The sequence below is a fragment of the Dysidea avara genome, chromosome 2 (assembly GCF_963678975.1).
Source record: "Dysidea avara chromosome 2, odDysAvar1.4, whole genome shotgun sequence".
Lineage (NCBI taxonomy): Eukaryota > Metazoa > Porifera > Demospongiae > Dictyoceratida > Dysideidae > Dysidea > Dysidea avara.
The window spans coordinates 54,165,822-54,189,633 of NC_089273.1; the positions used below are offsets into that span (position 1 = coordinate 54,165,822).

At 37.5% G+C, this 23,812-nt stretch overlaps 3 protein-coding genes across 3 annotated transcripts in view; all 3 read left to right on the forward strand.

Annotated features, from left to right (window-relative positions):
* Positions 1-3,583, forward strand: part of LOC136247707 (F-box only protein 11-like) — a 122,964-nt gene extending 119,381 nt beyond the window's left edge. The window contains exons 17-19 of the mRNA XM_066039538.1: positions 1,787-1,879; positions 2,545-2,612; positions 2,666-3,583. The gene's annotated coding sequence lies outside the window, so the exon portion shown is untranslated. The remainder of the gene's footprint in view (positions 1-1,786; positions 1,880-2,544; positions 2,613-2,665) is intronic.
* An 11,442-nt stretch (positions 3,584-15,025) lies between these two features.
* Positions 15,026-15,505, forward strand: LOC136248245 (uncharacterized). The gene has a single exon (XM_066040055.1). It carries the CDS (start codon positions 15,026-15,028, stop codon positions 15,503-15,505), a length of 480 nt encoding a protein of 159 aa, XP_065896127.1.
* Positions 15,506-16,880: 1,375 nt separating this feature from the next.
* Positions 16,881-17,581, forward strand: LOC136248246 (uncharacterized). Its single transcript, XM_066040056.1, has 3 exons — positions 16,881-17,178; positions 17,230-17,296; positions 17,338-17,581. Exons 1-3 carry the CDS (start codon positions 16,881-16,883, stop codon positions 17,579-17,581), a joined length of 609 nt encoding a protein of 202 aa, XP_065896128.1.
* The last annotated feature ends 6,231 nt before the right edge of the window (positions 17,582-23,812 follow it).

The following is a 23,812-nucleotide window of genomic DNA, read 5'->3' on the forward strand; positions in this document are numbered from 1 at the left end:
CTGTAATTTAGCATATTTTGTAATTTGTGAATTATTTTGTAATTTGATAATTATGTTGCTATGCACTGCTAAGAAAGCGTAACTTTAACTAACCATTTTAAACAGCAAATTACACACAGAAGTATCTTTTCAACTGTTTTATAGTGTGTCTATCATGTTTTCTTGTTCGAATTGTATAGAGAAAGCCTCAAGGCTGCCCTTCATTTTGTTTGCATATAGTGCAGGTAATGCCCCCTTTTCAACCTGAAGGATACGATACCTATTGTAGCCTAAGAGGCCTTCAGTGTTGTTTTGAAGTTGTTAAACATCTATAAAACCAAAAGAGAAGACTATATGAAGAGTTGCCATACCTGTATTTCAGACCGCCAAGAAACCACCTCAGAGCAAAGTTTATGTGTGTGGAAGTTTAATACAGACTTGATTTAGCTTTCAATTCTTGGCTGCTTTTTATCATTTTAAACGTTTTTGCTCATGTGGGTGCGTACGGACAAACAAACATAGGTAGGTAGGCAGGTAGGCAGGCAGGCAGGCAGGCAGGCGGGCGGGCGGGAAGGAAGGTATAGGTAGGTAGGCACACACACACACACACACACACACACACACGTGCACATGCACGCACATGCACACACACGCACACACACATTTTTATGAAAACAATTTCTAAACCAGGCGTGCACCCACAGCTGGCAGAATTATGAGTTCAATTAGGGATCATAGAAGAAAATAGAGAAACAAGGGAGGTTACCTACACCTGCAGATGTACTAGTAAACATTTAATCCCTATACATATACTTCAGCCTATAGGAATAAATGTTCACTGGTATTTCTGCAAGTGTAGGAAGCCTCCCTTGTTTCCCTGCTTTTTCTATGATCCCTAATCGATTCCTAATTTTCCTTATACTGGTTTATTTACTTTTTTCTAACATTGGAAGAATAGTAGGAGAAACAGCTCTCCAGTAAGAAAAGTATGGACGATTCATGTGCCCCAATTATCAACTACTGACTCAAACGTGAAGCGGCCATTATGCTTTGCTTTCGTCTGTTACGCAGTGTTACAAACTAAGCGCCTCTGCAATCAATCCAGGCAAATACAAATTTACAAACAGGAAGCCTTTCATCATGCTATACACAAATTGACACTGTGGGTTGTCAGCAATGAGAAATGGGACACAAAAAGGACTAAGGTAAGTTCATGATGCATGCATTTTATGTATTGTGGTATGCCAAAAGGCACATCTCGGGATGAAGCGACATCGAACAGCAGAAAAATTAAGTCCATATCCTTAGCTGTTATCAAATTATGCTTGTCTGAAGGAATTAGGCAGACAGGCAGGCAGTTAGTCAGTCAGTAGAAAATTCCATTGAATAGTTCTTTAAAAAAACCTTTTTAAGCTATATACTCATTGGAAGCATTTAGTTATAGGGTAGTACTGAAGGCACTTTTGGGCTTGGTTATACCTAGCCAATACTGCTAAGGCACCAGGATGGTATTGTGAAGCTGGTTTTTGGGTGACATATTATTTGGCCAGAGAAACCCAAACCTCCATAAATTATATACTGTATGATGTGCTTATTATGTGTGTGTATTGGTGCAACCTCTGGATAATGGGACTAACTGATATTTTACTTTTATAAGGAGGTTATTCCAAGGTATAAAAACCCCAGAAAGTGTCCCGATGTCATATGTACAGAGTGTTCTTAATTTTATTTTAAAGGAGGCTCCACAACTGTTACATGTTATATACATGGTGCAATATAAAATAATATTGTTTGAATTTGTTTGCAGAGTGTATTCTATCAAACAAACCAATCCCATCAAAGATTAGAGACATTTATCGACTAAGAAATGACATGGCTGTGGATTTGCTAGCAGCTTCAGGTAACTTGTACACAAGTGTGTTTTTTAGCTAAGTTTCTATCTACATAAGTAATTTGGAGGAAATGCTTCTTTCAGGTTTAAAACAAAGGTTAAGCAAGGATTAAATGTGTAGAGGAAATGCCATATAGTCCTGTGGAAGATGATTGCGTAGAAGTCACGGTTGATGGTTTCTTTTTAGTGTAATGTATAAATTTCTAGTAGTTCGTTTTCTTACCGCAATTGATTTAGCCACATGGTGAAGAAAGTTCAAGAATGTTATCCTACTGAACCATCAAATCAGAAGACTGAGCAAGGATATGTAATGGACAGTGCTGCTTAATGCTTAAAAGCAGATTGCACTCCATTGTCTTTCAGACATGCTCACAGCGTTATCCTTGATTATCAGCCATGCTCTTTAATACAACAACGCTGCTCTTAAGTGCTTAACAGATAAGGCTAAACGTAGACAGACTTTGGTTTTAAGAAAAATGCTCAGCGAGTCACATTTGGTAACTGCCTAAAGTTAAATATTGTAGACAAAACTTATGTGCATGCATTAGTTTGACATCCAGGTCAATAGTATGGTGTTCACATGCATTTACGTAGTATAGTGCATCAATAGAAGTCAATGCCTTCTGATAATTATAATCCTATGGAGAAAAAAAAAATTTTTTTTGTTTATTTAGAACCATTGAATGACTATTGCCATTCCTGTGGAATGATTGGTTTGATGGATGATGATACAACTCCCTTGGTGAGCTCTAGTTACATTAACGAATCTTGTATTTATGTGTGTGAACTCTGTAGGTCAGGTGCAATAGTTGCTCATGGGGGTACCACAGACAGTGCTTAAGAAGGCATGAAGTGACAATCTCACAGGACGAAAACAGTTTTAACTTTGTAGGGCTATGCCAGGCATGGGGCGAAGTACATGTGAAAGTACTTAAGTAAAGTACAAGTACTTTGACATTTGTTCAAGTACAAGTACATGACATTGTTTTAAGAGAAATACTTAAGTAAAGTACAAGTACTTTTGAAAGTATTTAAGTACAAGTACAGATTATGCTTACAGTGTTCACGATTACATTTATGTAGTTTTGGTTGCACCTAATAAAACTGAAAATCTGCCATCTGTAAGGTGAAATCTTTCAGGAGTAAATACCTTTCCTGCAATGCTAAAGGGTCTCTCAACAGGCACAGAGGAAGATGGTACTCCTAGAATGTTTTTTGCCAACCTTGAAAGTAGAGGATATTTCCTTTGGTTATCTTATTTGCTGGACTTTGGGCCATTGTTACTGCATCAGCTTCAATGTATTCATCCACCTGCTTAGTGAGTGTACTTCGTTGTTTTTGACTTTCTGTTCAGGACATAATCTTTCTTCTTAGCAGCTATAGCTGCCTGCTTCTTATAATGATTAACTAAATCTTTCAGGCCAAAAGCAGTACAACTGTTTCTAAGATCAACAGAGAAATAAATCAAAGCACTTATAAGTACATTAAGTACATTACTTAGAACTTAAGTACTCTAAAAGGTGTACTTAAGTGTCCTTAAGTACAAGTACCAAAGTACTTCGCCCCATGCCTGGGCTATGCTGTTCAAAGAATGGGCCTGTGTTTGTGTATAGCTAACTGCTGTATTGGAGCTAATTCCAAGTTAAAATTGTAACTTTGTCACAAGCTGAATTTGAATATTAAAAAATCAATTAGATCTATACTGAATATAAATATTGTGTTCTAGCTAGTACATCAGAGGCGTGCGGTGTTGGATGTGTGCTCCATGCAGGAACTTGATCAGACAGAATGCACCTTATCCAATCCAACTGCAGAGTACGCAAAGGAACCTTGGAGGGAGAGATAGTCAATACAGAGAAAGCGGAACCGTCTTGACCCATATTGAAAAAAAAAATCACATTAGACCATTAGAATCATTAATAACCAGGCGTAAACACGATAATTATTGGTAGCATCATTTGCCATCTACCAATCTGTGGGCAGAGCAGTAAACTTCCCAATCTGTGGGGCTTATTACACCTCTCTGAAAGCAGCCATAATACGCACTTGATCAGCCAAGAACGTAACGGCGGTACACTGAATGGACCAGAATCCAAAGAGTTCATAAAATGCGCAGCTCTTACGGTAGTTCACAAATTACGCTTAAGAGGCGTTACGATTGAATATTATATTATATTTATTATTGTGCAGCAATCAAAAGATTATAACGCACAGGTGTGATCATAAAAGTTAAAGTTATTACAAACTCATTAGGGGTAGAGGAATTAATTACATCAGCAGGGAGTTGGTTCTATAATTTGATGGTTGATGGGAAAAAGGAAAATTTGTATGCATCAATTAGAGTCATTGCTTGGTGATAGTAGCCACTCCTTAAACTTGAAAGTTTAGGGGTAAAATCATCTGTAGGCACAATCAAATATCCGTTAATTATTTTGTAAAAAGTACTTAATTTAGCTTGGGTTCTTCTTGCCTGTAACAATCGTAGATTAAGAGAAGACAACATGTTAGCAACACTTGAATATCTTGAAAAGTCATTAAAGCAAAATCTAGCAGCAGTTCTCTAGATTGATTCTAGCTTGTTTATATTCAACAAGGTGTGGGGATCCCAAGCAGATGTAGCATATTCAATGATTGGACGAACCATAATCTTGAAACAATTACATTTAATGTGAGTAGGACATTCGCGTGAGTTACGATACAAAAAGTTATTTACTTGTTTGGCCTTGTTGGTAATCCTTTGGACATGCTCATTCCATGAAAGGTTGCTTGAAATTGTTACACCAAGGTATTTGGTATGAGCAACTTGGGCAATAGGTACAGCTTCAATGCAGTAATTAAAGACAATGGGGTTTTTCTTATTGGTAATTCTCAAGAATTCACATTTGCTGGGGTTAAACTCCATCTGCCAAATATGTGCCCATTGTGCAAGAGCATCTAGGTCTTCTTGTAATGCATGAAAATCAGATTCAGATTTAATGTAGGAGTAGAGTAATACATCATCGGCATACAACTTTACTTTAGAGCGTACTCGAGAAGGTAAATCATTTATATACAATAGAAAGAGCAGTGGGCTAGCACCGTGCCTTGAGGAACTCCCGATGATACTGGGATTGGATGGCTCTTTTGGTTATCTAGTATGACATATTGTGATCTATTGGTTAAGAAAGATTTACGCCAAAGTAGTAGTGCTCCACGAATTCCATAATGGTGAAGTTTTTGGAAAAGGCGTGCATGAGGTACCTTGTCAAAGGCCTTATGGAAATCTAACAGCAGGACATCACATTGACCCTTCTCATTAAGACACTTGGCAAAATCATTAATGGTGGTGATCAGTTGTGATTCACAGCTTCGTTTCTGTCCAAATCCATGTTGCCCATCACATACAGGGGCGTAGCCAGGGGGGTTCAAAGGGTTCGGACGAACCCCCTTTTCAGAGTTAAGTTTTTTAAATCGTGATACTGGTTAACTAGAACTGAATTAACTTACACAAATCCACTGAAATGGGTAGCTACAGGTCTTCAGGCAGAGGAATTCAAGTACCTCTACTCGCTATTGCGAATGAATTTATAAGAATACACATGTTTACACGTGTACACGTGTACACGGCCCCAGACCCCCGCTGTGGAGATTCTATACTTAGGGCAGAACCCCCCTTTTGGAAATCCTGCCTACGCCCCTGACATACACTGTTTGAAGGTTCTTAGTTTACTAATTTGTTTAGCTGCTTTACTGTAGTTGTATCCAATTATACTGATAGTAAAATGTCAGTAACTTTAAGTATATGGAACATAATTGTTTTACTAAGTTTTAAACTCTCAGTAAACATCAGTGAATGCAGGTTTACTGAAAAGCTACTAAAATTCCAAACAATTAACTGTTCCATATACTGGGGATATACCACTCTAGTAAACTAAGAAACTTCAAGCAGTGATAAAACTTCATGGTACTGGAAGTGTTTGGTAATGCTGGAATATACAATATGTTCTAAGATTTTACAGCAAATACAAGTTAGGGATACTGGCCTATAATTTCCTGGATCAGATCTGGCACCCTTTTTTAAAAATTGAGACAACTGCTGCTGTTTTCCAATTGCTTGGTAAACACCTTGGTCTAATGACGCTTGAAAGATAACAGTAAGGATTGGTGCAATCTCATATGCAACTTCTTGTAGGAAACGTGTTTGAAGGTTATTGGGTCCAGGTGCTTTGTTCACTTTGATGTTAGATAATAGCTGGGCTACACCATCTGAATGCACTACAATCTGTGGGATACTAGACATTATGTGTGTTGGTCAGTTAATTTTATCTAGTGGCCGAATATAGGATTGTATCTCAGTCAATGGTGAACATGATGGAACTTGAGAAGTAGTAAAATAATTTTGTTCTTTCAATTTGTCTTAGCTACTGTATGTGCAGGTGACATTTATCATGTTAGTTGTAGCCATGGGTATTTGTGATTGATTGATTGATTGATTGATTGATTGATTGATTGATTGATTGATTGATTTGTCTTAGGTTTACCTCTCTCAGAGACCTCAACCTGTAGAGTGCACTTGTAGTGAGACCTGAGGCAGGGCCGCCCAGAGAAATTAAGGGGCCCAGGGCAAAGAGTTAAAGTGGGGCCCTTGACCCAAGTTGTAAGGTGAAGACCAAAAAAAAAAAAAAGGTCACAACCTGCTGGCAATGACAATAACTACCCATCACCAACCATATCTCCTTATCTATAAGCTTGCTATACTGCTCCTCTGAAGAATAATGTGACTGCTCTATTAGAGTATTTAGATCTGACTGCTCTATTAGAGTATATCGATCTTTTAAACAGGTATTCAGGGGGCCCTTCATGGGGCCTCCTGGGACCCCTTTCAGGCTGGGGCCCGGGGCAAAATGCCCCAGTTACCCCCCCCCCCCCCCTGTGGGCGGCCCTGACCTGAGGTGTACCTCTCTCAGAGACATCAACCTGTAGAGTGCACTTGTAGTGAGACCTGAGGTGTACCTCTCTCAGAGACCTCAACCTGTAGAGTACACTTGTAGTGAGACCTGAGGTGTACCTCTCTCAGAGACATCAACCTGTAGAGTATGAGACCTGAGGTTAAAATGAGTGAGATTTGCTTATGTATGAGTGATGTCTCATCTTATACTGTAAAAAATGCAAAATTTGTCACTAGTTGTTTTCTTTAGCTATTTTCAGCTATACCTCTCCATTTTTAACCATTAGGGCACTGTATAGTGTTTTGCCGAGAGGTCTGAAGTGAAATTAAATTACACGAGAGCTTAATTTTCTGGGTATTGCAATGAAACTCGCAATGAAAGCCATGTGTGAGACTACAATCCAATGAGTGTGTCTAGCAATCAAGGCCCTTTTCAGGAAAAATCAAACAATCAAAATACATTTTCTTTAATCAAAAACCTTGATTCCCATTGTAGATGGTTCAAGCTATTGGTAATGACTACCCCTTGAGAAATCTGTATAGCAGTAACAACATTAATAACAGTTGGCAATGTAAAAAATCAACCTCTATAGTTTCTCATCCAACTCCAGGGTGATCCATTCTACATCAAAACCATATAAGGTTAACAATATGATGATTCCTCTTGTTGTCTCTGTAGCACATGTATTAGAAATTTAATTTTGATTAACAATGAGCAGCAGTATCAATGATGCTGTTTAGCACACTTCAATGTGTCCATGAATGGTACATTACATAATGGTCATTATATATATACTACTGGAAATGGATGCATATTCTTGGGGAAATGAATGCTGCAAGTTTCTGAGGCATCACATGAGCTTGTGTTGTCATATGAACTGCGATAACAAATGACACTATAAAGCTCCATGTAATGAGGTATTTCTTAAGGTCCAAAAAGTGTCTGAGAGTTAGTACTTACACTTTGTTAAGTGAGTTTCAGTGAATTGATTTTTATATTGCAGATAGGCCTGAGTCATGATCAAATATGCTCAAATGTTTGCCCAAACTGTTTTCAGTAATTTCCCTAAAGTTTTACTTATTAAATTTTCAGTGTTCCAATTACACTTCCATTATGCTCCTAGGTTAGTAACATTTCTTACAATTATCTTGGAACATTATAATCAGTGAATGTTCTATTAGAGTAATTTACTATAAAGTGACTTTTTTGAACCATCAAATTAGATGAAGTGTTAAATAGTACCATTCCTCAGTCACATGCAACCACAAAGACCAATGTCAAAGTAGCATGGCAAGGGTGGATACAAAACAGAAACAAACAAAAAGGCAATTTAATAAATTAAGTCGGGTTGCTGCAAGCAAAGAATATTCTCTGGGACACAGTGATAACAATTGCTGAGCTCATCAAGTATCTCAGAGAATCTCAATGCTGCAGTTTCAGAGTCACACAACTCATGACTGATATTGAAGTGAAGACTGTTCAACCATCAGCAGAGGTTCTATTAGGGAGTATCAATCTAGGAATCTATGCACAATGTATTGGAGTGCTCTGTTGCAGTTTCCATTAGGATTATCGATATATTTTCATGGAATTAAATTCCCTAGTTTGAAATATCCACCTAATCTGTTAACATTATGCTGGCATAGCACTCCAACATTATGCTTTTTATTATGCTGGCATATCTGACACAGGCCTAATTGCAGACTCACCAAATTAATACTGTTTTAAAAATTAAAGTGTAGCGAATCACCTTTTAAGCAAGTGTATAGTGTGGAGCACCTTACCCAATATACAGAATAAACCGATGAATGACTTGGTAACACTTATGGAAGAGTATAGAGTGTGTCCCATCGCTCTACTCTACCATTACCACAGAGTAGCATGTGATCTCCAGGTTATGAGCCTGTTCCCACTCTGCTCCTCTCCAGTGTCTCAGACATATTAAATGATGAATGTTCTATTACAGTGTTTTACTTGTAATAGAATTGAGTGTATGGATTGAGTGTCCTACTAGTTATGGATTTAATTGGGTGACTCAGTGATTGATAATGATTATAGACAATTTCCAGAGAACTATTTGTTTGAATTGAGTAGCTAATTGTTCAGTATTTTAATACTACACTTTGAGGGTGATGGGAAAATACTGATAGTCATATGGTAATGAAACAATTGTTTAAGCTTTGAACGGTGTCTAGCTAAGATATCTTATTGTGTGAGAAGAGAGTGAGAAACTGAAACTTCTACATGTAGCTTATGAAATAAATTGTATTGATAGGAGCTGGGAAGTACAAACACAGCTGCAGAATTTTCATACGTCAAATTGACAGTGTGTAGACTAGTAGAACTAATACTAGTAGTTATAAGATTAGGATAAATTGTCCTTCAATTTTTCCACTAAATTTTTTGCAAAAAAAAATTCTACTACAACCAGCATAGCTAGTTAATTGTAATATTTTCTATGTAGTAGACTACCTTCTGTGTTCGTAAAAGTTCATAACATTGTATTGAATCAAGTAACTGCTGTCCATTTGATCCAGGCAGAGCCTGGGCTTTCCCATTGCATATGTGTTAAATGTAATTCTTGTATTTAAAATTTATTATGTTCTCATCAAAACAATTTTTTTTTTCATTTTTTTAAAATGGCATCTAAAAGATGTGTAGAATTACGGAGAAATTGTTTGTCCCTCAAAGATTTGATGTATACAGAAATCATTATGCCAAAGGCTATTTAGTAAAACAATTAGACCACTCAGCAATGACCTGTTGTATGGTATTTGGTAGTCTTCAGAGGATTACACCTATTGAGTGTACCATGATAACTACTTAGATCACTAAAATACAGCTAACTCATCCTACAATCCACCACTCAATACACCACACTTGTCACTACTGAGCATGTTGTAATGATGTAGTAGAACATGGTGACTGTATTATTAGGGTATGATGTAGAGTCTTAAATCCATGTCTTATCCTACAATCCACCACTCAATACACCACACTTGTCACTACTAAACATGTTGTAATGATGTAGTAGAACATGGTGGCTGTATTATTAGGGTGTGATGTAGAGTCTTCAATCCATGTCTTATCCTACAATCCACCACTCAATACACCACACTTGTCACTACCGAACATGTTGTAATGATATAGTAGAACATGTTGACTGTATTATTAGGGTATGATGTAGAGTCTTCAATCCATGTCATATCCTACAATCCACCACTCAATACACCACACTTGTCACTACTGAACATGTTGTAATGATGTAGTAGAACATGGTGACTGTATTATTAGGGTATGATGTAGAGTCTTCAATCCATGTCTTATCCTACAATCCACCACTCAATACACCACACTTGTCACTACTGAACATGTTGTAATGATGTAGTAGAACATGGTGACTGTATTATTAGGGTATGATGTAGAGTCTTCAATCCATGTCTTATCCTACAATCCACCACTCAATACACCACACTTGTCACTACTGAACACGTTGTAATGATGTAGTAGAACATGTTGACTGTATTATTAGGGTATGATGTAGAGTCTTCAATCCATGTCTTATCCTACAATCCACCACTCAATACACCACACTTGTCACTACTGAACACGTTGTAATGATGTAGTAGAACATGTTGACTGTATTATTAGGGTATGATGTAGAGTCTTCAATCCATGTCTTATCCTACAATCCACCACTCAATACACTACACTTGTCACTACTGAACATGTTGTAATGATGTAGTAGAACATGTTGACTGTATTATTAGGGTATTATGTAGAGTCTTCAATCCATGTCTTATCCTACAATCCACCACTAACATGTTGTAATGATGTAGTAGAACATGTTGACTGTATTATTAGGGTATGATGTAGAGTCTTCAATCCATGTCTTATCCTACAATCCACCACTAACATGTTGTAATGATGTAGTAGAATATGTTGACTGTATTATTAGGGTATGATGTAGAGTCTTCAATCCATGTCTTATCCTACAATCCACCACTCAATACACCACACTTGTCACTACTGAACATGTTGTAATGATGTAGTAGAACATGGTGACTGTATTATTAGGGTATGATGTAGAGTCCTCAATCCATGTCTTATCCTACAATCCACCACTCAATACACCACACTTGTCACTACTGAACATGTTGTAATGATGTAGTAGAACATGTTGACTGTATTATTAGGGTATGATGTAGAGTCTTCAATCCATGTCTTATCCTACAATCCACCACTCAATACACCACACTTGTCACTACTGAACATGTTGTAATGATGTAGTAGAACATGTTGACTGTATTATTAGGGTATGATGTAGAGTCTTCAATCCATGTCTTATCCTACAATCCACCACTCAATACACTACACTTGTCACTACTGAACATGTTGTAATGATGTAGTAGAACATGTTGACTGTATTATTAGGGTATGATGTAGAGTCTTCAATCCATGTCTTATCCTACAATCCACCACTCAATACACTACACTTGTCACTACTGAACATGTTGTAATGATGTAGTAGAACATGTTGACTGTATTATTAGGGTATGATGTAGAGTCTTCAATCCATGTCTTATCCTACAATCCACCACTCAATACACTACACTTGTCACTACTGAACATGTTGTAATGATGTAGTAGAACATGTTGACTGTATTATTAGGGTATGATGTAGAGTCTTCAATCCATGTCTTATCCTACAATCCACCACTCAATACACTACACTTGTCACTACTGAACATGTTGTAATGATGTAGTAGAACATGGTGACTGTATTATTAGTGTATGATGTAGAGTCTTCAATCCATGTCTTATCCTACAATCCACCACTCAATATACTACACTTGTCACTACTGAACATGTTGTAATGATGTAGTAGAACATGTTGACTGTATTATTAGGGTATGATGTAGAGTCTTCAATCCATGTCTTATCCTACAATCCACCACTCAATACACCACACTTGTCACTACTGAACATGTTGTAATGATGTAGTAGATCATGGTGACTGTATTATTAGTGTATGATGTAGAGTCTTCAATCCATGTCTTATCCTACAATCCACCACTCAATACACCACACTTGTCACTACTGAACATGTTGTAATGATGTAGTAGAACATGTTGACTGTATTATTAGGGTATGATGTAGAGTCTTCAATCCATGTCTTATCCTACAATCCACCACTCAATACACCACACTTGTCACTACTGAACATGTTGTAATGATGTAGTAGAACATGGTGACTATATTATTAGGGTATGATGTAGAGTCTTCAATCCATGTCTTATCCTACAATCCACCACTCAATACACCACACTTGTCACTACTGAACATGTTGTAATGATGTAGTAGAACAAGTTGACTGTATTATTAGTGTATGATGTAGAGTCTTCAATCCATGTCTTATCCTACAATCCACCACTCAATACACTACACTTGTCACTACTGAATATGTTGTAATGATGTAGTAGAACATGGTGACTGTATTATTAGGGTATGATGTAGAGTCTTCAATCCATGTCTTATCCTATAATCCACCATTCAATACACTACACTTCACTACTGTATGGAGAAGAGAAAAATAAACTGTAACCTGGGAAATAATAAACATTCTCAAAAGGTGATAACAACTTGGAACAAGGTTAGTTAAAGATAGTTCTAGAACTGACCTAGAGTAATAGTATAATAGACAGACTCATTATTTTATTGTTTCTGGTGCACTTTTTGCTGTTGCTGTTACTTTGCTGTATGTGCTGATTTGCTTAAAGAATTGATTGCTAATCTGTCAGTAACTTAGTAGAGAAAGAGAATCAGTATAGACAGTTGTGTGGTCTCTGGACTATATAATTTACGGGTAGCGGAAGATGGTTGTTTGAGATGTCTGTAGAGCAGCAGGGAGATGACTTACTACTGACAGAAGATGCTGAGAAGGATAGAGAGAACCGCAGTGAGTTGTTTGTGGAGAATGTAACTGAATTAAAACACTCAAAGGCTAGGACTAAAACAGCATTTACTAAGGCAAGGCATGCTTTGTTAGTTCTTATACTACAGAGGGAGTTAGGCTTCACCACCTGGAAAATAGGTTTGATCTTTATGTAGCAGTCTGTGATGAACCTCCTTACAGCCACCTAGACCACATACCCTGGTACGAGTACAATGTTGACCCAAATGATCTCTTCCTAGACAATGAAAACACAATTTGAATTTTATTGCGCTCTCCCACCTCTTTGGTACATCTAGGTTTTTAAATTCTTCACAGGCCCAAACACCATGTGACTTATTACAGACCTCACAGGACCGCTGGACACCTCCAGCTTCTGACTTAAAAACTTGGTCTACCAAAAACGTTTCGTGGAGACTCCTTCATAACTCTTGTATCAAGCTTCCCATATCTTCCAGCATTCAATCCTTGGACTGTTTCCAAGGCTCTGGTGTGAAATTCAGCTTCCTGAACCACATATTCACGTAAAACTTCAACACATTCTATTTTGTGGTTCTCAAACAACCATCGGTGTCAATTAGCCAACATAGAGGCTGGTAATTTCTGCTGTAACTTCATGTATAATATACCATCCTGCAACTCTTCTGTACGATTTGCTTCTTTAAGGTTTACTATAGCTACATCTAGTAGGTCTGCAAACTTCTCTATATCTTCAGGACTTCCTGAACATATTGGTTTGAAACTATCGATCTCTTCTAAATAGAGTGCCACTTGACGTCGTTAACTACCAAACTTTCTTTCCAATCTCTCCATTGCAGCTCGATATGCTGCTGCAGGTTCTCTATCACTTTAAGAGCCTCTCCTACTAGGCATTGTCGCAATTGTAATAACTTGTACTCTGCTGTGGCTGGGGCCTGGTCCACACAAGCTATAAAGGCTGCCCTCCAGTTCTGATAATTCCTCTTATCTCCAAAAAACAGTGGAATCATCACTCTCTTCAATTGTTCCACATGTCCTGACCACTTAATGTAGACCCCATCACATTTTGTATCTGGCCAACATTCTCTGTTACTGGCAAAGTTGTTTCACGGTTTGATGCTCCAAACCCTGTTGATTGTTTGCTTATCACTGGCTGATGTACTATTGTGACATTATTCTCTTGCAACTGTTCTTACTGGTGCACTGGCTTATAACTAGACAAAAGATCACTCACCAAATCATGCTGTGCTGTATTCTCAGGAGGTTGTGAAACTCGAATTTGATGTGTTTCAGTTACATGTTGATAGGCTGGCTGTGTCTCTTCCAGCGTTCTCACAAACTTACTATAAGCATTTGACTTTCTAAGCTCATCATATACTTCTTGCGTCCGATTCTGCGCATCTGTATACTCTATTTCTATCTTCTCAATTTCCTGTCCAAGCCTCTCACTACTCTTATAGTCCTTCTCTGTTCTAAACCTATCTAAAAGCTTTTCTATAGCCTCCATAGCTTCCTCCTGAGTCATATCTAAAGTTCCACAAGCTTCCTGTATGGCATCAAGTGTAGGTTGTTTGTTAAACCCAAACAAAAGAACAACAGTGAAACTCTACCAGATCCCGTAGCAGCAAGTAATAAATAAGATATAACAGAACAAAGGTTACTGGTTGATTCTCCCAGGGAGGGGGAAGGTGAACAAGTCAGAACAAAAGTTGTACAACACGATTCAACATTTGTTACAAAAACTACAGGAGGTGTTGCCTTGAGAACAATACCTGTTTATTTGAAGAATGGGAACAAGAGATTAAAGGTCAATGGTCTTTTAGATGATGCCAGTACTAAGACTTACGATGTTGCTGCTGAGCTAGGTTTGCAAGGTCAAGTACATGCAGAAGATCAATGTAAGTGTTCTGAATGGTCAGGTAGAGACTTTTGAAACCTTACCTGTTGAATGCATATAATGGTAAGGCACAGAGTAAGGTAACTGCATTCACTACAGAAAGAGTCACAGGTAACATGAAGGCCATTGACTGGAACTTGTGTGCTAATAGATGGCCACATTTTAGGGGAATACAGTTTTACAAGTTGGGGCCTTGATCAATTGTAGATGTATTTATAGGTTTGGATTGTACTGACTTGCACTTTTCTTTTAAAGACGTTTGAGGTAAACCTGGTCAACCAGTGGCGAGGCTCACACCACTGGGATGGACTTGCATTAATTGGCCCTATACAGAAGAGGGACAAGATCATACACAAACAAACTTTGTCAGAACTTACTCCAGTACTGGTGAGACAGAGATGAGTGAGATAAATGCTATGCTACACAGGTTCTGGGAGATTGAGTGCAGTGGCATTGAGAATTTTCCGGTAAGGAAAGATGAGGACAGAATTGTTCTAAATAGAGCTCAAGAGTCAATCAAGTTTATTGATGGAAGATACAGAATCACAACTCCATGGAAAGATACTGCAAGTGTGCTACCAAACAATTATTCAATGACATTGAACAGATTAAAGACTCTGGAGAAATGTTTACAAAGGAATTCTGAGATGGCCAAGGCATATCAAGATTCAATAAGTAAACATCTTAAAAAGGGGTACATCAAACAAGTTGAATGTTCAGAGAATGTAAGAGCAACATGGTACTTGCCTCACTTTGCAGTGGTGAAGCAAGACAGGTCAACTACTAAGACTCATATTGTATTTGATACTTCTGCCAGGTATCATGATGTTGTTTTGGATGATGTTGCATTTCACGGACCAAAGTTACGTACAACATGAACTCTTTGATGTCTTGCTTCAATTTAGGAGGTATCCTGTAGCTGTGATGTGTGATATCTCCGAGATGTATTTGAGAATAGAACTTGCTCCTGAACATAGATCTTGTCATGGGTTTTTCTGGAGGGACATGAATGTCGATCAGAAACCTACAGTGTATGAGTTTAATCAACTTGCGTTTGGAGTGAATTCCTCATGATTCTTAGCACAATATGTTTCACAACACCACACTAAGTTATATGAAAAGTGTTACCATAGAGCCACAGAATTCCTCACCATTCTTAGCACAATTTGTTTCACAACACCACACTAAGTTATATGAAAAGTGTTACCATAGAGCCACAGAATTCCTCACCATTCTTAGCACAATTTGTTTCACAACACCACACTAAGTTATATGAAAAGTGTTACCATAGAGCCACAGAATTCCCCACCATTCTTAGCACAATTTGTTTCACAACACCATGCTAAGTTATATGAAAGTGTTACCATAGAGCCACAGAAACCATTTTGAAGTCAACTTATATGGACGATAGCATGGATTCAGTGATAACTGATGATGATGGCATTGATGAGTTGTATAAGCAGTTGTCTGAGTTGTGGGGAAAAGCAAATATGTATACTCATAAGTGGTTATCAAATTCACCAGTTGTTTTACTCTAGAGTTGTATAAGCAGTCGTCTGAGTTGTGGGGAAAAGCAAATATGTATACTCATAAGTGGTTATCAAATTCACCAGTTGTTTTACTCTAAAGGACAGAATACAGGAAGTTGATTTAAACAAGGAAGTCTTGCCTTCTGTTAAGACACTTGGTGTTGTTTGGATGGCTGGAGAGGATGTTTTCACATTTAAGTCTCACTAGCAGTTTGTTGAGCAGAATATTGAATTTACGAACAACAACTTTTAAAGAGGATTGGCACAATATTTGACCCATTGGGATTTATATCTCCATTTATAATAAGAGGGAAGATATTATTACAAGAGATGTGGATATCCGATTTAGACTGGGATGAAGAAGTGTCTAAAGAATTGTTATATAGTCAAAATAACATCATGGTTTTCTGAATTGCCATCACTATCACAAAAAAAAGTTCCAAGAAGTTTACAGTTACAGAAGATAGTGCAGTCAGTGGGTCTACATACATTTGTGGATGCCTCACAAGATGCTTATGGGGCTGTTGTTTATTTAAGAATAGTGTATCAAGATGAAAGTGTTTCTGTACGATTGATAACATCTAAAACTAAAGTGGCACCGCTACAGACAGTAAGTATTCCTTGTTTGGAATTAATGGGAGTGAATCTAGGAAATAAATTGGCACAGTCAGTTTCTAATGTGTTTAACATTCAGAAAGAACAGATGAATTTTTGAACTGTTAGCATGAATGTTCTGTGGTGGATCAGAGGGCGTAGTAAAGATTTCAAACCATTTGTTTCTAACAGAGTTGGTGAAATTCAGATGTCTACATATCCAGCTCAGTGGAAACTTGTGTCAAAAAAACTGAACCCTGCAGATTACTTGACAAGAGGAGTAAAATTGTTACAGTTGGCAGAACTAGATGTATGGTGGAATGGTCCTCATTTTCTGCACAATGATGAGAAAGTTTGGCCAAAATATGTAATTGAACAAAACCCTGTATATACCACTGAAGAAGTTAAGAGGAGTGTTTTGGTGTCAAGTGATGTAGAAGGTTACACTCTTGTGATTGTGTGAACATGGTAAGTTCCAGTTTGGTTGAAGATGATACTTGGAGATTGTCACCAAAAAGGTATTCAGATTGGAATAAATATGTCAGAGTGTGTGCTTGGGTCTTGAGATTTGTGACTAATTGTAATAGAACAAGAAGTGATAGATTATTGGATGAAGAATTACACATAGAAGAGATCACAGATGCAACAAAACAAATTCTAAAGGTAATGCAACAAAGTATGTTTTTTGAAGAATATGTGGCACTAACAAAAGGAAAGAAATTACCTAGTAAGAGCAAGCTACTCAGCTTATGTCCAAAGTTAGATGAAGATGGTATCATGAGGGCAGATGGACAGCTCAAATATGCTGAGTTTTTACCTTATGATGTATGATACCCTGTTATTCTATCACAAAAGAATTGGCTCACTAAGCTCATAGTAAAACATCACAATGAATTAGGAAAGCATACTGCAGGAACTAATCACACATTGTCATTGCTATCATCAAAGTATTGGGTAATTTCAGCAAGAGAAGAGATAATTGAATGGGAGAAAGAATGTGCAGTATATAAAAGAAAGAAAGCTAAGAATGCCCAACAAGTTATGGCACCTTTACCTTTACATAGATTAACAACATCGATGAGAGCCTTTACGAGAGTTGCAGTTGACTATGGTGGACCATTTATTACCATGCAGTAAGAGGAAAAAGAGAGAAAAATGTTACTTGTGTTTACTTACATGTTTAACATCACGAGCTGTTCATCTGAAAATGGCCTATGGCCTAGATGAGGATTCCTTTATGAATGCCTTTTATAGAATGGCTAATAGACGAGGCTTACCAGAGGAGATGTTATCAGATAATGGTAAAAACTTTGTTGCTACTGATAGAGAATTATGTGAGATGACAAACAAAATGGTGAAGTTAATGTCTCAGATGACCAGCAAAGGGATAAAATGGAATTTCAACCCTCCTTATGCTCCACACTTTGGCGGTGTATTCGAGACGATGATCAAAGCTGCAAAATGAGCTATAAATGGCAATATTGAGTAAAGCAGATGTTACTGATCAAGAGTTAATGACTGCCTTCACAGGAGCAGAAGCCTTAATAAACTCCAGACCACTTACATACCAGTCAGCTAATCCAAATGATGATGTGCCAATTACCCCTAACCACTTTCTACATGGTCAAATTGGGGGGAACATTTGCACCAGAAGCTCCAAATGAAGTAGCTTATAATCCAAAGAAGTGATGGAGGAGACTACAAGAACTTGCTAGACATTTCTGGCATCGTAGGGTGCAGGAATGGGTACCTAGGTTAAGCCCAAGAAAAAAGTTGTTTGACATCAGAAGTAATTTGAAAATTGGAGATGTAATCTTGATGATTTCACCCAATAGTCCCCATGCTCACTGGCCACTTGCAAGAGTACTCAAAGTATACACTGGCAAAGATGGATTTATTCACTCAGCTAAAGTTAAAGTTGGCGCTAAAGAATATGTGAGACGAATAGTTAAGCTTTGTCCACTGGAGTTGAGCTCATCCACATGTCATTGATTTATATAGAACTTCTACAAATTTAAGAGATTTTTTTATGGATGACAATGGATATCTAAGTAACTAACTAAAAATTACTGTGAAAGTGTGCATTTTATTTTTTGTTGTCTGGAACATGACAAGGAGGGGGAAATGGAGAAGAGAAAAATAAACTGTAACCTGTGAAATAATAAACATTCTCAAAAGGTGATAACAACTTGGAACAAGGTTAATTAAAGATAGTTCTAGAACTGACCTAGAGTTATAGTACAAATAGACGGACGCTTTATTTTATTGTTTCTGGTGCACTTTTTGTTGTTGCTGTTACTTTGCTGTATGTGCTGATTTGCTTAAAGAATTGATTACTAATCTGTCAGTAACTTAGTAGAGAAAGAGACTCAGTATAGACAGTTGTGTCATCTCTGGACCACTGAACATGTTGTAATGATGTAGTAGAACATGTTGACTATATTATTAGGGTATGATGTAGAGTCTTCAATCCATGTCTTATTCTATAATTCATCACTCAATACACCACACTTGTCACTACTGAACATGTTGTAATGATGTAGTAGAACATGTTGACTGTATTATTAGGGTATGATGTAGAGTCTTCAATCCATGTCTTATCCTACAATCCACCACTCAATACACCACACTTGTTACTACTGAACATGTTGTAATGATGTAGTAGAACATGTTGACTGTATTATTAGGGTATGATGTAGAGTCTTCAATCCATGTCTTATCCTACAATCCACCACTCAATACACCACACTTGTCACTACTGAACATGTTGTAATGATGTAGTAGAACATGGTGACTGTATTATTAGGGTATGATGTAGAGTCTTCAATCCATGTCTTATCCTACAATCCACCACTCAATACACCACACTTGTCACCACTGAACATGTTGTAATGATGTAGTAGAACATGGTGACTGTATTATTAGGGTATGATGTAGAGTCTTCAATCCATGTCTTATCCTACAATCCACCACTCAATACACCACACTTGTCACTACTGAACATGTTGTAATGATGTAGTAGAACATGGTGACTGTATTATTAGGGTATGATGTAGAGTCTTCAATCCATGTCTCATCCTACAATCCACCACTCAATCCACCACACTTGTCACTACTGAACATGTTGTAATGATGTAGTAGATCATGGTGACTGTATTATTAGGGTGTGATGTAGAGTCTTCAATCCATGTCTTATCCTACAATCCACCACTCAATCCACCACACTTGTCACTACTAAACATGTTAATATGTATGACAAGGGACATGTATAGTTTGCTTTTGAGTTATGTTGGGCAGGATAGACGAGTGAGTCCAATAGTTCTATACCCCTTAGCTGAAATATGAGCATAATGGTTTCTCCATGGTAGATTATGAGTGATGATCATTCCTAGGTCATGATGGCTGTCTAGCTTGAGGATTTCATCTCGATTGATATAATAGGTGGTATTACTGGTGGACCTGAAAGGAATATTTATAGGACTGAAAGATAAATATGTTGTAATGATCCACCCAACAAGCAGGTTAATGTAGTTTTTAAAGCCTGTTGGTCCAACTGATTTGATACTTTCCTAGTGTCATCAGCGAATGCAAATAATTTACTTAGAATGTTTAGATGAAAAATGTCATTAATGTAAATAAGAAAGAAAGGAGGGCCAAGAATGCTACCCTGGCGAACACCTGATATTACTGGGAGAAATCTTAAGAATTGATTGTTTATGGCTACAAACTGGAATCAGTTTTGACAAATAGGATTTGAGCCAGGACCAAAGTTTACCAGTGATTTCACAGGACCATAGTTTAGTGCAGTGGTACAGAATCAAAAGCTTTGTGGATATCGAAATAGATAGTGTCAATCTGAGTGGTGATAGTAAAATGTTCATTTTTATTATTAACACTGTACAGTAACCAGCACTGAAGGTCTGACAGCAACATGTGCTGAAGCCTTAGGATTACATAACCTAATTCCAAGGACTATAACAGAATGATAAGACTGTATGTAGCACTTTACAGAGTTTCTGTTTCCAGACTTGAAGATTGGTGTTACCTTGTGGATTTTCCAACAGTGAGGAATGGTGGCATACCTTAATGACTTCAAGTAAAGATGGTGTAATGGCTTAGAAAGTATAGTGGCACAAGATTTCAGTACCATGGGTCTAATATTGTCAGCTCCTATAGCTTTCTCGGGGTCAAGAGTGGATAGAGCAAGGTGCACATCAGCTTCACTTAGACTTAGAGTGATTGTATTCACAGAGTCAGGAATGCTCAGAAATGTGTCAATATTTGGAATTTCTGTAGTACCAGGAGTAAACTAACTGAATGAAAGTTAGTGTTGAAAAGACTGACTTGGCAGTATCTTCACATGTTTAAGTATCATCAAGAGTGATTGTTGATGGGACAGACTCAGTTTAGTATAGTGGCGTAGCCCCAAAATTAGGTAAATCATGCACTTTTTCGTAAAAGCATGAAACTTTCCACATATGCAAATAGTATTTCTCATGACATCGGTATTTTTTGATATAGCGCCATTGCAGATTTGACCTTGGTGACCTTTATGGCCATTTATTCCCAGAAATTTGATCATTTCTGTCTTATCTCCCTGAGGCATTGATTGCCACCCTAAAACATGGTATCAAAGTCAGTGTTGGGCAAGTTACTTTGTAAAAGTAACTAGTTACATATTACATATTACTTGCAACAGAACTATTTAGTTACAGTTACATATTACCCATAAAATAAAGTAACTGTAATAATATTACATATTATATTACTTTGTGTCCACAGCCTTAAGCTGTCACGTGTGAAACTACCACCTTATCACGTGACATGATTGCGTTGTTGGACAATGTGCAAATCTTGGTTATAAGTAAGAAGCTAGTGAATAAGCTTCATTCAGTAGGCCTCGTTACTTCGTTGTGGTTAGGCGTTACTCAGTGGACTACTAACGAGATTAGTAACTTCGTTACTTTTAGTAATAATATTACGTCATATTAGACTCGTTACAGTAATTATATTACTTAGGTAACGCGTTACGTTTGTAAGTAAAGTATCTTGCGTTATATTACCTGTTTTCATAGCGTACTTCGTTATATTACTTTGTTACCACAAAAGTAATAATATTAGGTAACGCGTTACATAACGCGTTACTCCCAACACTGATCAAAGTAAAGGTCTTGTTGAATGAAACATACAACTTGGTTTTATTTAAAGTTAATAGCTAGGTAATTCGATTTTGAAGTTATGATCGTTTTTAGTAACTGCAAAATTCTTTGAGTTTACCTGCCCTTGGGGTGTAAATTACCCATGGGGAGGTAAATCATCTTAAAATTTATAGGTAATATAAATGATTATAACTTTGAAATGAAATCACCTATTAACTTCAAATAAAAACTAAGTTGCTTCGTTCAACATGTACAAGATCTTCTTTTTGGTACTATGTTTTAACAATTTAATTAATGCCTCCAGGAGATACATGTAAAGACAGAAATGATCAAATTTCTGGACAAAAATTGCCATAAAGGTCTCCAAAGGTCAAATCTGTGATGGCATTATATCAAAAAATTATGTTATGAGGAATCAAGACACACGGTAGTGTGTCGTGCGGCCCAAGAAGCCGGCGCGTAACATCCGTGAGTATATTGACAGGAAGAAAGAAAACGCAATTTTCGCACCTCCGTAGCTCTGTGCTGCCTTGATGAAACAAGACGATTTTTGCTGTGGACACTCCCTCCACCTTCAGCACTCCACATTCCAAATTTGAGCGAAATCGCTTCCCGCGTTCCCGAGATATGCGACTTCAAAAATTGGCTTAGTTTCAGCTTCGTTTTTTTTCTTCTTATTTTTCTTCCTCTTTTCGCACACTTACAAAAACTGCTATAAAACGAGAACGCCATATCCGATCGCCTTGAAATTTGGCACACAGAAGGGGGATATAAAGGCGCATCTCGGTACCAACTTTAGCTGGAATACGATAAACAGGCAAAGAGTTATGAGCGATTAATCACGAAAAATAACACCAATATGTTGTCACGCCTACAGGGTAAACCGCGTACGGGAAGAAGCTGAAAATCAGTGGGTGAATAGGTTAACTATTGAACCTCAAACCTTTTGTGGTTTGAAAGAAATCGAGCTAAAAACCAGGAAGATACAACGAAAAAACCAACAGTGTGTAACAATTACGCAATCGAGATTAGCTAATAAAAAACGACTGCTTCCCACGCCTACCAGGTAAACCGCTTGGGGTAATGCTTTGAAAATCGCTGTACAGATGGAGTTATCATCTTAGAAAGGCTCTTCAATGGTGTAGAAGAATCAGACTTAAAGCCACGGAGTTATAACACGAAATCCAACTTGGTGTAGCAAATGCGAGATCGAGATACTCTAATAGAGCAGTCATCCTAATAGAGCAGTCATCCTAATAGAGCAGTCACCCGAAGAGAGTTCAAGAGATCAGTTAGAAACAAGTAACCTGTATAGAGATCAGCTACAAACAAGTCACCCTGTAGAGAGATCAGCCACAAGCAATTCACCCTGTAGAGAGATCAGCTAGAAGAAATTACCTTGTAGGGAATTCATGCAACTATAGAAAGAGATAATTCAGCTAGAAGAAATCACCTTGTAGAGTTCAGCTACAAAGAAACCACAATGTAGAGAGTTCAGCTACAAACAAATCTCCCTGTAGAGAAATCAGCTAGGAGAAGTTTCCTTGTAGAGAGTTCAGTTACAAAGAAACCATCATGTAGAGAATTCATTTACAAACTAGTGACCCTGTAGAGACATCAACTAGAAGAAGTTACCTTGTAAAGAGTTCAGCTACATAGAAACCATTCTGTGAAGAGCTCAGCTGCAAACAAATCACCTGTACAGAATTCAGCTACAAACAAATCACCCTGTAGAGAGATCAGCTAGAAGAAGTTACCTTGTAGAGAGTTCAGCTACAAAGAAACAATCATGTGGAGAGTTCAGCTGCAAACAAATCACCTGTAGAGAGTTCAGCTACAAACAAATCTCCCTGTAGAGAGATCAGCTAGGAGAAGTTTCCTTGTAGAGAGTTCAGTTACAAAG